Source organism: Aquarana catesbeiana, linkage group LG08 (genome assembly GCF_042186555.1).
Source record: "Aquarana catesbeiana isolate 2022-GZ linkage group LG08, ASM4218655v1, whole genome shotgun sequence".
Taxonomy (NCBI): Eukaryota; Metazoa; Chordata; class Amphibia; order Anura; family Ranidae; genus Aquarana; species Aquarana catesbeiana.
In genome coordinates, this window is record NC_133331.1 from 279,306,183 (window position 1) to 279,322,420 (window position 16,238).

Genomic DNA, 16,238 nt, shown 5'->3' on the forward strand with positions numbered 1-16,238 from the left:
CAACAAGCTCACTTCGAACATTTGTTGTCGTAAATTCCGTTCGTGTGTACGCGGGCATTAGGCTTCGCCCCAGTGTGAATATGACTATATGCGACCAGGCTGGATTTTTTGGAAAAACCTTTTCCACATTCAGAACACGAATGCATGCAACCACCTGTGTGAACACTTTGATGGGCAACAAGATTTACCTTTCGTGTATAACATTTTCCACAATCATCGTAAGCATGTGGCTTTACTCCCATATGAACTTTTTCATGCCATTCACTCCAGTTGGAGGGAGAAGACTGCTTAATCCCTTTATGAGTTTTCTGATGAATAGCAAGATACAATCTCATTTTAAAACATTTTCCACATTCCAGACATAGATTTCTCATAAGTGTGACTTTTATTTTGTGAATGAGAATTAATTGTCACAGAAAAAAAAAAAAAAACACATTTCCCACATTCCGAACACAAGTGCAACTTCTCCTCGTACGTCTTCTGGTGGGACAGAAAATACTACTTCTGGGCAAAGTATTTTCTACATTCTGAACAGGAAAATGGCTTTTCTATCGTTTGAGTTTCGCTGGTGATTGATAAGCAACTGTTTTGTTTTAAAACTTCTCCCACATTCTGAAGATTAACACGGCTTCCCCCCATGTTAGATCTCTGATGTACAATAAAAATATTTCTCACTTTCAGAGCATAAAAATGGTTTGTCTCTTGTGCGAGTCATCTGACCCAAGATACATTGGTGTCTTTCAATAAGACTTTTTACACATTCTGAACATAAAAAATGACCTCTCTCCTGTGTGTGTTCCCTGATGTTTCATAAAACGTAATCTCCGAATAAAATATTTCCCACATACTGAGCATGAATACGGCTTCTCACCCGTGCAAGTTCTCTCTAATGTTCAAAACAGCTCGATCTTCTCGTAGGACACATACCACATTGTGAACATGAATGTGGCTTCTCCTCTGTGTGAGATTTCTTATGCTTAATAAGACTGGTCCTCCATGTAAAATATTTCCCACACTCTGAACATGAAAATGGTTCCTCCCCCCCGTGTGAATGATCTGATGTGAGATCAGGTAGCCTCTTTCAGTAAAAGATTTCCCACATTTGGAACATTAAAAACATTTTTTTTTTTTTAAAAAACCTCTCCCCTGAGAGGAATTTGACAATTAGCACTGTGAGGTGTTGGAAGATTTAGGTCGATAGAGTTTTCTTCTGAAAAATCCGATGTGGTGTCATCTTTTTCACCAGGTGGAGTGAAATTTGCATGTTTGTCCTTGTCATTCCTACTGTGCTGTCCATCTAGAGGAAATAAAAGTATTAAAGGATTAATTCACCAAAAAATTGCATATGCAGGTAATGGCGCCTATAAATAAGAACAAACTGTGTAGCTTTGGCCAAAGTTGAATCATGCCCTTGCATTAGGTGTAGACCATTTACATACGTCATAAAGCCTGGCCAGAAAAACCCCAGAGATGGCATCTTCCTGTCCTATCCTTGTTGCTAGGACGTTGCTAAGACACTCCCAGCCATTACTGCTCACCCCCACGATCACAGGAGCGAGGCATACCAGTAATACCTTATTTTGGACTGAAAAGGATAGATGCCCATGATAGAAATAGAAGTCACATAAATGTTTACTATATTTGTATGTATTATACGATTATTGTGATATTGTTTTCTCATAGATGGATTAATCCTTCAAGAATTAAAGTGATATTATAGACACATTTTTTCCTGTTTTTTTAAATAACAAACATGTCATACTTACCTGCTCTGTGTAATGGTTTTGCACAGAGCAGCCTGATCCTTCTCTTCTCGGTTCCCTCGCCAGCGCTCCTGGACCCTCCTTCCTGCCAAGTGCCACCAGAGCAAGCAGCTTGCAATGGAGGTGTGTCAATTCACACACAGAGCCGTCCCCCCCCCCTTCCCTCATTGGCTCACTGGCTACCGCTACTCTTAGCCAATAAAGAAGAGTCCCTGGAGAGCCAAGACGCTCGTGCTGGAGGAAGATTGGGCTCAGGTAAGTATTAAAAAGTGTTACTAAACCCAGAAATATAAAAATAGTTCATCCGCCCGAGCGCGCCCCCCCCCCCCCCCCCCAGTGCCCACATCTTATAAATCTTTTTACATTAAAATACTGCCACTATATACCTTTTTGGATGATCTGTATACCACGATTACATGATAAACTGCAGACTTTCTCCAGTGCTGAGAGTTCAGGAAGAAGGAGATTTCCACTGCAGCCTGTATAGACACCCACATGTGTGATGTCAATATCATGTGACCTGGCTAGCTCTGATCAACAAGTAAATATGTTCTTCAGCATAAAAGACACAACTGAGCATATGAAGGTCCGCTACTCTGCCTGTGTTAGCTGACTTCCCCAGATAGACAGTACAGGAGGGGGAGGATCTGTGCATACAGAATAAAACAGTCTTTTTACACAATGCAGAGGATTAACCCCTTAAGTTCCACATTGAGTATAACAAGCATGCTATGCTGCATATACAGACTGATTTTACTGTTGTGGGTTTAGTAAAACTTTAAGGGGGGCTGACACACACACGTTTTTTTTACCTTCATGTTCATCCATTACAAACACTTTAACCGCTTCCGGACCGCCGCACGCCAATGTACGTCCTCACTTTGAGAACTGATATTGTTGTTATGGCAGCAGCTAGCTGCCATAACCCTGGTATCCCCGTGTTCGGCCGGCAGTCCAGTACAAGATAAAAGTGGTCTCTGCGGCGGATTCGCCGCAAGATCACTTTTAACGGCGGCGGGAGACGCCCCCCCTCTCCTGCGGTGATCCGGTGTCCTCCACCGCTTACGGCGGAGACAAATCGGATCCTTCCGGGGGGTGTGCATGGAAACGAGTGAGGGGAAGATGGCCCCCACCCGTCTCCAAGACACTGCAGGGCGGAAGCAATGTCAAAACGTCACTTCCGCCCATAACTCTTAAAGGGACAATTTTTTTTTTACATTTTTTTAAATTACTTTTTTTTTCTTTTCTTTTTTTTTTTATTGCGTTTTAGTGTAAATATGAGATCGGAGGTCTTTTTGACCCCAGATCTCATACTTAAGAGGTCCTGTCATGCTTTTTTTCTATTACAAGGGATGTTTACATTCCTTGTAATAGGAATAAAAGTGACACTTTTTTTTTTTTTTAAACAGTGTAAAAATAAAAAAAGGTAAAATAAATAAGAAAAAAAAAAATTTAAATGCGCCCCGTCCCGCCGAGCTCGCATGTAGAAGTGAACGCACACGTGAGTAGCGCCCGCATATGAAAACAGTGTTCAAACCACACATGTGAGGTATCGCCGCGATCGGTAGAGCGAGAGCAATAATTCTAGCCCTAGACCTCCTATGTAATGCAAAACATGCAACCTGTAGATTTTTTAAATGTCCCCTAAGAAGATTTTTAAGGTTAAAAGTTTGTCGCCATTCCACGAGCGGGTGCAATTTTGAAGCGTGACATGTTGGGTATATAACTTTACTGTTGTCTTATTTTTTAATTCAAAATTTTTTTTTTTTTTAAAGTGCACTTGTAAGACCGCTGCGCAAATACGGTGTGACAGAAAGTATTGCAAAGACTGCCATTTTATTCTCTAGGGTGTTAGAAAAAAAATGTATAATGTTTGGGGGTTCTAAGTAATTTTCTAGCAAAAAAAACCAAACTGTTTTTAACTTGTAAGCAACACATCTAAAAAAGAGGCTCGGTCCTTAAGTGGTTAATGTGTCTTATATTTGGCCCAGCCCTGAAGAAGCAGTGAAACCACGAAACACGTTGAGAAAGATTGACAGTGCTATATGGGTAGTCAATCAACATAACGTATATGTGTTTTTAAACAACTATTATGGAGGTTTTATGTATTTCGTTATATTTCTGACAAAGTGAATTTTTTTTCCTGTTTGCCAGTTTCGCCCTCCCATAGGTCAGAGTATTACTACATTCCTGTGTCTGCAATGGTTAATAAAGAAATCTTTATTCTTACAAAAAACAGTTGAAATATTCAAGATGAAAACACAAAACATATTACTCACCTGCAGGGATAAAACTCAAGTAACTCTAAGGCATAACAGTTGGAGATGCAATGAAGATAGGTTTCCCATTTAGGACATTTAGTGCCTATGATCAGAAATCCAACCCTGTAGGTCAGTTTCTTCTCCTTCAGATGGTCCAGCTTTCTATCGTTTACACCACACTTCCTGTATAATATAAAGTAGAAGAAGTCACTTCCCGTTTCTTGTCTGTGTTAGTGAAAGATTCTTGCACACATTTTTCTTTTCCCCCCTTGGGTAGCATACGCCACACCACTCCAATGTTCCTGTCTCAGTTCTTAACCGGTTGACTTCCAAAAGGTTTTACCCCCTTTAGAACCAAAGCATTTTTGCTATTCAGCACTGCGCTATTTACCATATTTATTGGCGTATAACACGCAATTTTTCCCCCTTAAAATCAGGGGAAAATCGCGGGTGCGTGTTATACGCCGATCCCCTCACTGACTGTGAGCGGAGGAGCGAGTGCCGCCGACATACATACATAACCGAGTGTACTCGGCTAGGTTCGGCTAGCTCCGCTCACAGTCACGCCCAGTCCCGCCCTATGATGGACATAACACAGGGACTGGTCATGACTGAGCGGAGCTAGCCGAACCTAGCCGAGTACACTCGGCTATGTATGTATATCAGTGGCGCTCGGCTCCGCCCATAGGACTACGAGAGGAGCCGAAAGCAGCCGAGAGACACAGGACCGTCTCTGTGTCTCTCGGCGGCGCCATATTTAAAAACTGCAGTGACACTGACAAGTCTGTAGATGACACTACAAGGCTGCAGATGACACTACAAGGCTGCAGATGACACTACAAGGCTGCAAATGACACTACAAGGATGCAAATGACACTACAAGGCTGCAGATGACACTACAAGGCTGCAGATGACACTACAAGGCTGCAGATGACACTACAAGGCTGCAGATGACACTACAAGGCTGCAGATGACACTACAAGACTGCAGATGACACTACAAGGCTGCAAATGACACTACAAGGCTGCAGATGACACTACAAGGCTGCAAATGACACTACAAGGCTGCAAATGACACTACAAGGCTGCAGATGGACACTGATAAGGCTGCAGATGGACACTGATAAGGCTGCATTGATGGGCATTTAACTGTATGTTTCCTTAAGTTTTTTTCCTTAAAATTCCCTCCTAAACTTGGGGTGCGTGTTATACGCCGATAAATATGGTAACTGGTAATTGCTCGGTCATGCAACACTGTACGCCAAAGAAATTGATATCACTTTTTTTTCACACAAATAGTGCTTTCATTTGGTGGTATTTGATTACCACTGGGTTTTTATTTTTTATTATATAAAACAAAAAAAAAAAGACCAAACATTTTGAAAGAAAAAAGGATATTTTCTACTTTCTGCTATAAAACCTTTCCAATAAAAAATCGAATTTCTTAAGTTTATGCCAAAATGTATTCTGCTACCTGTATTTAGTAAAAAAAAAAAAAAAAAAAAAAAAAAAAATCCAAATAATGTGTATATAAATTGCTTTGTGTGAAAGTTATAGCATCTACAAACTATGGTATATATACTGGAAATGACTCAGCTATAGACGCTATATTGGTAATGGCGGTGATCAGCGACTTATAGTGTGACTGTGATAGTGTCTTAGGGCCAGATTGCCTGGCACCCTATCTGGGAGGGTCACTGATGTTGCTAGTGACACTAATACAGTGATAATACCGTACACGGACACTGTACTAAGGACAGTGGCTGGGAAGGGGTTAACATTTAGGGGCAATCAAGGGGGTTATCTGTGTGCCTAATGAGTGCTGCTTTACCTTTCTCTCTAGCTGTTTTTTTCTCCCTGAAACAGCCAGATTGCTGTTTACAAAAGCAGAGAACTATTTGTACTGTGAACACAGAACTCTGTGTGATTGGCCACAGCTGATCAGCTGACTTCAGCCAAAATCATTGGCTGAAATCAACTGCCAAACATGTGCACACGCCCCAAACCCAGAAGCAAGCTGGCAACGTACCAGTACCTTGTCTGGCCTGCCTGTGCCGCAGTAAATCTATTGTAGGTGGGCAGCAAGCAGTTAATGTTGCATTCCCTTACACTGTGGCCTCTTCTTCCTTGTCTATCTTGTTCTGTCTGTCTGCCATTTTTCTCCAAATAGTGTTCCCCTTTGTGTACTTACCTGCTTTCATCCTGTTCTCAAACTCATCCCATTCTCTCTCTATCTCAGGGTCATTGTTCTTTGCTTTCTTTCCCTGGTTTTTGAATGTCTCCCTTGCTTGTACCCGCTATGCTTCTTCTACCCACATTTTCTTTTAAGTGTCCCTCTTCTGCCCAAAGTTCTTTGTGCCTCCTATCAATCCCTAATGCTGCGTACAGACGATCGGATTTTCGGCCCGCAAAAGACCGATGAGAGTTTTCCGTCGGAAAATGTGACCGTGTGTATGCTCCATCGGTCTTTTGCTGGTGGAATGCCAGCCAGCAAAAAATTGAGAGCATGCTCTCAATTTTCCGGTCGGGAAAAGTTCCTATCTGAAAATGCAATCGTCTATGGCAATTGCGACGCGCAAAGCCCCTAAGCATGCTCGGAAACAATTCGACGCATGCTCGGAATCATTGAACTTAATTTTCTCGGCTCGTCGTAGTGTTGTACGTCACCGCGTTCTTGACGGTTGTAATTTCAGCAAACTTTTGCGTGACCGTGTGTATGCAAGGCAAGCTTGAGCGGAATCCCGTCGGAAAAGCCGTCATATCTTTTTCCAACGAGAAGTCCAATCGTGTGTACGCGGCATTAGAATCTCTTCAATATCACTCTCTCATTCAGCTAATGTAAGACATTTTTACAAAACGTATAAAAAAAAAGGTAAACAAAAAAAAAAAAAGAAAGAAATTCAAAACTAATCTGTGTGAGGAAAGTTTTAAGTGACATTAAAGTTCAGTTAAAAATAAATAATAAGCATGTTATACTTACCTGCTCTGTGCAGCGGTTTTGTACAGAGCAGCCCCAATCCTCTTCTAAGGTCCCCCACTGGTGTTTCTGGCTCATCCTTCTGCCAAGTGCCCCCAGAGCAAGCAGCTTGCTATGGGTGCTCCCGATCCACTGCTCTGTGCACCCCCTCTCTCTTCTCATTGGCTGTGATTGACAGTAACGGGAGCCAGTGCTGTCTCAGCCAATGAGGAGGGAGAGTCCCTGGAGAGCTGAGAATCACATGCACATTGCTGGATCGTGAGTTTTTAAGCCTACTTTTGGTCTAAATAAAATTCTCGTTGTTGAAGACTTCATTCTAACTTAAGTGAACATGCCTATACACTATTTAGGATTATCTGGATCCCTGATGCCCAGCCTGTGTTTCGAGGGTCACATTCAGCCCTCTGGACTTCTACAGACACTGATCTGTGTTTCCCTATTGCTCGGTTATAATAGTGATATAGCGGACAGCTAATTATAGGAGGTAAAGGTATTCCCTTCCCCCACAGACACACGTATACGAGGGATGAGTATATGTGTGGCGGCAGGGCAGGGAATGCATCTACCACCTCTAATTGGCTGTTCGTTTTCACAGCTTGCCAGGGGATAGCTTAGGTGGGTTTGGACTTGTGTCTGAACACACTTGAGCTCATCCCTGATGCCTACAGTCTATAACCATTGCATGTATGATACTCACAGTCTCTAACCATTTCTTTCATCATGCCCACAGTCCCTGACCATTTCTTGTATCATGCTGTTGTATGTCTATGGTCTCAGAGATTGAATATTCAAATTTTATGTGTGGCCCTTTGGTGATATGGGGTCTGCACTTGAAGCCCCCATATCAAGAAAGTTGACTACCACTGATCTAAATGGAACTGAAGACCACACAGACCAATCCCTCATGCCAAACAGATGCCTTTATTTTTACCTATTCGGTTTGAGGTTCAACAAATGCAAGGCTAATTTGTGTGACAGGATAAATGACTGCATCACCTGTGATTAAGAAATAACTAGCTTAAAGTGGTATTAAAGGTTTGCCCTTTTTTTTCACTTGCTTACTAGGAACTTAAACCCCCCTCCTGTCTAGACCAATTTTCAGCTTTTAGCGCTGATGCACTTTGAATGACGATTGCGCGGTCTGACAACACTGTACCCAAATGAAATTTTTATCATTTTTTTTTCCCACAAATAGAGCTTTCTTTTGGTGGTATTTTATCACCTCTGCGGTTTTTATTTTTGTTAAAAAAAAAAAAAATTAAAAAGACCGAATTTAAAGAAAAAAATAAATATTTTTTTTATATTTTGTTATAAAATTTTGCAAACAGGTAATTTTTCTCCTTCATTTATGTACGCTGATGAGGCGGCACTGATGGGCACCGATAGGTGGCAGTGATGGGCACTGATGGGTGGCAATAATGGGCACTGATTGGTTTCACTGATAGGCAGAACTACTAGGTGGTTCTGATTGGCACCACTGGTGGGCATTGATAGGTGGCACTGGCAGGGGGTACTGGTGGGCACAGATGAGGCAGAATTGCCTCTCTCTTCGGGACCGATGTCCCTTGCAGATAAACCGGTGATCTGCTTTTTTTTTTCTCCTCACGCTGTTAGTGTGAGGAGAAAAAAAAAAAACGATTACCAAGCTTTTGTTTACATCATGTGATCAGCTGTTATTGGCTGAGAGCTGATCACGTGGTAAGGGTCTGGGATCGGCCACTTACTCGGATCTGCGATCACCTGAGTCTCAGTGACTAAGTGACCTGCAGGGTGTGCGCGGGGAGCATGCAAAGGGGAGGCGGCGGAAATTCAGGTCAGCGCTGTGGCCATCATTCGGCTATAGCGCAGACGCCAAGTTGTTAAATAACAAACATGTCATACTTACCTGCTCTGCGCAGTGGGTTTTGCACAGAACAGCCCTGCGCCTCTTCTTCTCTGGTCCCCCCCCGCTGGCGCTCCTGGCTCCTCCCCTTGACCTCAGCCTCACCCCCTACTCTCTCCTCATTGGCTCACTGCTGTCTCAGCCAATGAAGAGAGGGAGTTTCGGACAGCACATCGTTGGATCGAGAGGGGGCTCAGGTGAGTATTAGGGGTGTGGGGGGGAGCAGCACACAGAAGGTTTTTTTACCTTCATGCATGAATGCATGAGGGTAATTCAGCCTTTACAACCACTTTAATGTTTTACCAAGTTCCAGACATATATAACTTACCAATATTTCAAAATCTAGCACTCATCCTTCATGATCTTATTGACCATATGAGGACTTTACTATGGAAGAAATGTTGCTAAGGCCCGGTTCAGACTGGTGCAACATGCGCTCTGACTTTGAGAACCTATGTTGCATCACAAGTCGCACCCAATTAAGTGCAATGGAACCGTTCTAATAGGAGACTTGAGTCGCTCCGACTTAGAAAAAGGTTTGGACTGCACTACATTTGGTTCGATTTTGGCATGACTTGCATTGACTTCTGGTAAAGAATTCGTATGCAAGTCGCGCCGAAGGTGCGCTGGGATGTCGCGCAAAAGTCACGGCAGTGTGAAACAGGCCTAAAGCGAATAAGTACTGCATACAGAGGTCTGGCTTATCCGTTTCATATTAGGAAACACAAAGACGGTGACCAAATTATATTTCTTTACTACCTTTACTTAAGGCTGGTCCATCTCAAGTCTCATTTGGGCAAGGAGAAAATTCATGATGCAGTGTCTCTTACCCAGAAATGACTGGTTTATAATGATAACCTGTTTAGCTCCACACGCATCTATCACCGTACACTGTCCCTTATTTGTCCTCACTATACCTGCAGGAACAGTGCCAAGTCCTCTCTTGTGCAATTAGATATATCGTTAATGGATATTGAGAGAATAACAGCCACACACAAAAATTTAAAGTTAGGTTTTTACACATGAACAATGAGCAAAGAAATCACTAAAGTAAGAGACTCTGCTGTTCTTGGCTCACCTGTGCTGATTTTTGGAGGATTTCCTCTTTAATCCTTGCGTGTCCTTCTTCCTTCTCCTCAACTTTGATGTCTCTCTGAGTGTCTCCAAGGTCTGTGAAAAAGGATGAGAGTGAAACCCCCTGTACTGAGATGTATGAGAGACCCCAGAGAGTGTGTTTGGGGGGGGGGGGGGAGAGACATAAAATGACACGATGTGAGAAGGAGACCCGGAGTTAAGGCTACATTTATACGGCAATTTAGACCAATGTGAATTGTAGCAGCAGGAGTCTTCAAAGCCTAACCACTTGCCGACCGCAATACGCACATATACATTGCAGATTGCAAGTGGTTTACTGGGTTTATGGCTGAAGATACAGTGCCTTGAAAAAGTATTCACACCCCTTGAAATTTTCCACATTTTGCCATGTTACAACCAAAAATGTAACTGTATTTTATTGGGATTTTATGTGATAGACCAACACAAAAGTGGCACATAATTGTGAAGTGGAAGGAAAATGATAAATGGTTAATTTTTTTACAAATAAATATGTGAAAAGTGTGGGGTACATTTGTATTCAGCCCCCCTGAGTCAATTCTTTGTAGAACCGCCTTTCACTGCAATTACAGCTGCAAGTCTTTAAGTCTTGGGGATGTCTCTACCAGCTTTGCACATCTAGAGAGAGTGACATTTTTGCCCATTGTTTGCAAAATAGCACAAGCTCTGTCAGATTGGATGGAGAGCGTCTGTGAACAGCAACTTTCAAGTCTTTCCACAGATTTTCAATTGGATTTAGGTCTGGACTTTGACTGGGCCATTCTAACACATGAATATGCTTTGATCTAAACCATTCCATTGTAGCTCTGGCTGTATGTTTAAGGTCGTTGTCCTGCTGGAAGGTGAACCTCAGCTTAATGGCGCGTACACACGGTCGGACTTTGCGACCGGACTGGTCCGACGGACCGAATCCGGCGGACAATGCGACCGTGTGTGGGCTCCATCGGACCTGCAGCGGACTTTTTCGGTCAAAAGTCTGACGGATTTTAGATTTGGAACATGTTTCAAATTTGTCTGACGGACTCGAGTCGAAAAATCTGCTTGTCTGTATGCTAGTCCGACGAATGAAAACCCACGCTAGGGCAGCTATTGGCTACCGGCTATAAAATTCCTTATTTTAGTCCGGTCGTACGTCATCACGTACGAATCTGTTGGACTTTGGTGTAATCGTGTGTAGGCAAGTCCGTTCGTTCAAAAGTCAGTCGGAAAGTCCGTCAGACCAGTCCGGTCAAAAAGTCCGCCCGTGTGTACGCGGCATAAGTCTCAAGCCTTTTGCAGACTCTAACAGGTTTTATTCTAAGATTGCCCTGTATTTAGCTCCATCCATTTTCCTATCAACTCTGACCAGCTTTCCTGTCCCTGCTGAAGAGACGCTTCCCCACAACATGATGCTGCCACCACCATTTTTCATGGTGGGGATGGTGTGTTCAGGGCGATGTGCAGTGTTAGTTTTCTGCCACACAGAGTTCTTCTTTCAGACCAAAAGTTCAATTTTGGTTTGACCAGAACCAGAGCATCTTCTTCCACATGTTTGCTGTGTCCCCTACATGGCTTCTCGCAAGCTGCAAACGGGACTTCTTATGGCTTTCTTTCAACAATGACTTTCTTCTTGCCACTCTTCCATAAAGGGCAGATTTGTGGAGAGCACGACTAATAGTTGTCCTGTGGACAGATTCTCCCACCTGAGCTGTGGATCTCTGCAGCTCCTCCAGAGTTACCATGAGCCTCTTGGCTGCTTCTCTGATGAATGCTCTCCTTGCCCGGCCTGTCAGTTTAGGTGGACGGCCATGTCTTGGTAGGTTTGCAGTTGTGCCATACTCTTTCCATTTTCGGATGATGGATTGAACAGTGCTCCGTGAGATGTTCAAAGCTTTGGGATATTTTTCTATAACCTAACCCTGCTTTAAAACTTCTCCACCACTTCATCCCTGACCTGTCCGGTGTGTTCCTTGGCCTTCAAGATGCTGTTTGTTCACTAAGGTTCTCTAACAAACCTCTGAGGGCTTCACAGAACAGCTGTATTTTTACTAAGATTAAATTACACACAGGTGTATTTTATTTACTAATTAGGTGACTTCTGAAGGCAATTGGTTCCACTAGATTTTAGTTAGGGGTATCAGAGTAAAGGGGGCTGAATACAAATGCACGCCACACTTTTCAGATATTTATTTGTAAAAATGTGTTGAAAACCATTTATCATTTTCCTTCCACTTCACAATGATGTGCCACTTTGTGTTGGTCTATCACATAAAATACATTTATGTTTTTGATTGTAACATGACAAAATGTGGAAAATTTCAAGGGGTATGAATACTTTTTTCAAGGCACTGTATCAGCCATAACCCTGGTACTGTTTGTTGCAGCCGACAGGTGACTCTCTCATGAAAGCATTCCGAGCGGCTCATGAGCTGCTAAAATGCTTCCTGAAGCGGCAGTGTTTCTCTGGCTTACGGTTTTCGCTGGTTCGCCAGAGAAACGATCCAACGGTGCGGCCGGCAGCTCCCTTAGCTGATCAAAGAGTAGATTCTCTTCGATTGAGTCTATGGCCTTGGAGGACCGGAGCAATGTCATGATGTCACTTTCAGTCCAGGGTGGAAGAAAACAATTTTTTTAAAGCGAAAGGTAAAGAAGAGATTTGGGGTCTTTTTGACCCCAGATTTCTCCATAAAGAGGACCTGTCATCCTTATTTCTATTACAAGGGATGTTTACATTCCTTGTACTAGGAATAAAAGTAATAAGAAAAAAAACAATTCAAAAAGGGACAGTGTAAAAATAAAATAAATAAAAAAAAAAAATTAAAAAAATGCAAGCTCCCCATCCCTCCATGCTCCCACGCAGAAGCAAACACATACGTAAACAGTGTTTGCACCAGACATGTGAGGTATTGCCATGAACGTTAAAGTCTAGCACAAAAACTATTGTTCTCGCTCTGTCTGTAACTCTAAACAGGTAACCTTTAAAGGCGTTTAAAGCATCGCCTATATGGATTTTTAAGTACCGTAGTTTGTAGCCATTCCACGAGCTTGCACAATTTTAAAGCGTGACATGTTAGGCATCTATTTACTTGTTATAACATTATCTTTCACATTTTACAAAAAAACTGGGGAGTTTTATTTTTTATTTTTAACTCATAAAAATGTATTTTTTCTAGGAGGTGCCCCGAAATTTTGGCCGTTGAAACATATCGGCCGAAAGACAAAAAGGTGGCGATAATGGCACCGAAAAGGGGGCGTTTTGCCCCGGATGCCGCACATTAAAAGGGGTGTCATCCTGGCGTACCCCAGTCCTCCCCTCCATGTCACGCCGAGCGGCAATCTCCCTGTCACGAGCTGCTGTAACAAGGTCCCGCCTCCTGTGATAGGCGGCACACTGATTCAATGCCAGGAAATTTAATCAGGGTGACCTCTATCATAGGAGGCGGGACATTGTTACTGCGGGCGCCCGGCCTGGGCAATTCAAATCCAGCTCGGTGACACAGCGGGAGATCGCTGCTCTGTGTGATCCGGGCACTGGTAGGCTGCATCTGAGGCACTGGTGAGGCTGCATTGATCTCTTGTATCATGTCTGCAGTCTCTGATCATTTCCTGTACTATGTCTGCAGTCTCTGACCATCTCCTGTATCATGTCTGCTAGAGGTGCACCGAATGAAAATTTTGCTAATACAGGCAAGATAGGGTCTGTAGGTTTGTTCTTAAGTTAAATCTGTAAGTCGAAACAGGTACATTTTTTTTAAGTGTAGTTCCAGCCACAAAAACTATTTTTAAGCTTTTTGGATAGCATAGGGAAGGGGTAACACCACTGTAACGTCTGTTTTGCTGTCTGTGCCCCTGTTCAGAAGATTTCACCTCACTTTCTGTCCCAATGACAATTGGAGTTTGAAAATTTTGGGTTATTAGGGAAACAAGGTTTGGTGATAAAGCATCAGTGGAGACATCTTTTTCCCATATTAACTCTTACAGGAGAGAATTTCCCTTCCTAGGGGTAGATTTCATCTCACTTCCTGTTGTCTCCTTCCGTTTGTAAGTCAGATGTTTGTAACTAGGGGACCGCCTGTACTGTTAGCAATGTGTTTAAGTAAAAGATTGCAGACATGATACAAGAGATGGTTAGAGACTGCAGACTGCATTTTTATTGAGCTTTTCTTGCACTAAAAGGTGCCAATAATGGCCAACAATAAATTCATATTCATATAAATTGATTTTAATTAAAAAGTCAAATATAATACAATTACATATAAAAATCCTGCATATTCGGTACCAAAATTCCCATTTGGTGCACCTCAAATTCTTTCCAAAAAAAAATGCGTTCGAAAAACCGTTGCGCAAATACAGTGTGAGATAAAAAAATTGCAGTTAGACAAAGAAATCCTGGACAGCCGCACTCCAAAAATATTTGCCTTTATTCAATAAAGTGTCATCCAAAATACAGGTCACAGCAGAGTGGAACAAAGCTTACGCGTTTCACACTACACAGAGTGCTTAGTCATATGACTAAGCACTCTGTGTAGTGCGAAACGCGTAAGCTTTGTTCCACTCTGCTGTGACCTGTATTTTGGATGACACTTTATTGAATAAAGGCAAATATTTTTGGAGTGCGGCTGTCCAGGATTTCTTTGATGTCTAACTGCTACAGCATTGCCAGCACCTGGACTTCTAGACTGAAGGAGATGCCTTTTGCTTTGATCTGACCCACCTGGAGCGGTGATAGTCTCTCTCTCTCTCTACTTCGAGTTCTGGACTTTATAAAAAAATTGAAACAATCGCCATTTTATTACCCAGGGTCTATGCTAAATTTATATATATATATATATATATATATATATATATATATATATATATATATATATATATATATATATATATATATATATATACACACACACACATACACACACACACATATATATATATATATATATATATATATATATATATATACACACATACATACATATATTTATTTGGGGGTTCTAAGCAATTTTCTAGCAATATATACTGATTTAAACTTGTGAACAAAAAGTGCCAGAAGCTTGGTCGGGAAGTGGTTAATTGAACAAGCTGAAGGTAAAAGCAGATTGACAACCATGCACAGCTGCACCAGATTCTGAGTGCATTCATTTTAAGTAAATCTCCCCACACTGTCTACTGACAGAGGAGGGGAGAGGAAGAGATCACCGTAGTGACTGAACAGGAATTAAGTGTACTACTCACATGTTACAATCTCTTGAGGCATTTCCTCTTTAATTTTCATTTGTGTGTCCTCCTCAGATTTACAATCTTTTGGGGTTGTGCTGGTCTCTCCGGGGTCTGTGAACAAAGACAAGAGTGAAGCCCCCTGTACTGAGATTAATGAAGGACCCCAGAGGCCGTGTTTTGGAGGGGGGGGGGGGGACTGCTAACTGTCTCCCTATAACTTTCTACTGACAGATAAGGGAGGTGAGAAGAAGATAGCATTGTATTGACTAAGCATGGATAATCTAGGATTCTTATATTTCTATTTAGTGTTTTACTACTCACCTATATCCATCTCTAGAGGAGTTTCTTCCTTACACAGTTCATTACCCCTCACACATGTCTCACCATCATTTGTATCTTCAGGTTTAAATGTGCTCTGTATTTCTTCCTGCATAGCCAATAGAACAAAAAGGACAATATTTGGTTTTGTGGCCTGGTTTTGAACACAAGACCTACATTGCTTCCCAGTACATTCCATTTACCTGATAATCTTGTGAGATCACATGATGTTCTGGGATGGAATCCTGGGAATATACAGGAGTGGGACATCTGTTTGGGATATTTTTGTTACTGGATTCACCTGCTGGAAACATATCCAACAAAACATTACCTGAAGAATGAAAATCATTTGTAGGGGGGCATCGGTGGTTTGGCGCGTGAGGGGAGGAAGAGTGCTGAAAGAGAAGTACAGATGGCAGCAGGGTGGTAAGGACATGGGGCAACATGTGTGGAGTGGAGGTTGTGCAGCAGAGTGGTGAGAGAAGGGTGAACGGTCAAGTACATCAATCACGATGCCTGCCGCCACCGCCGACTGAAAAAAAAGAAAAAAAAGTCAACTGGCGCTGAAGGCTTCCACTCTCCTGGCTCCGCCGCCTGACAGTTCTTAAAATGTTACTAAACCCACGACAGTAAAATCGCTCTGTATATGCAGTAAAGCATGCTTGTTATACTCACTGTGGAACCTAGGGGGTTAATCCTCTGCATTGTGTAAAAAGGCTGTTTGATCTT

At 42.4% G+C, this 16,238-nt stretch overlaps 1 protein-coding gene across 5 annotated transcripts in view; it reads right to left on the minus strand.

Moving 5' to 3' along the window:
• Positions 1 to 1,135: 1,135 nt before the first annotated feature.
• Positions 1,136 to 16,238, minus strand: part of LOC141104501 (uncharacterized) — a 37,566-nt gene continuing 22,463 nt past the window's right edge. For 3 of the 5 annotated variants that reach the window (XM_073594063.1, XM_073594064.1, XM_073594059.1), the window contains 6 exons: positions 15,713 to 15,813; positions 15,513 to 15,618; positions 15,207 to 15,302; positions 9,961 to 10,052; positions 4,043 to 4,207; positions 1,136 to 1,297 (listed from right to left, as the gene is read on the minus strand). In XM_073594063.1, coding sequence (XP_073450164.1) covers positions 4,187 to 4,207; positions 9,961 to 10,052; positions 15,207 to 15,302; positions 15,513 to 15,618; positions 15,713 to 15,813 — 416 coding nt within the window. In that variant the 3' untranslated portion in view covers positions 1,136 to 1,297; positions 4,043 to 4,186. Of the gene's footprint in view, positions 1,298 to 2,149; positions 2,243 to 4,042; positions 4,208 to 9,960; positions 10,053 to 15,206; positions 15,303 to 15,512; positions 15,619 to 15,712; positions 15,814 to 16,238 lie in introns of those variants that run through there. The other 2 variants (XM_073594061.1, XM_073594060.1) reach the window with 2 other exon arrangements.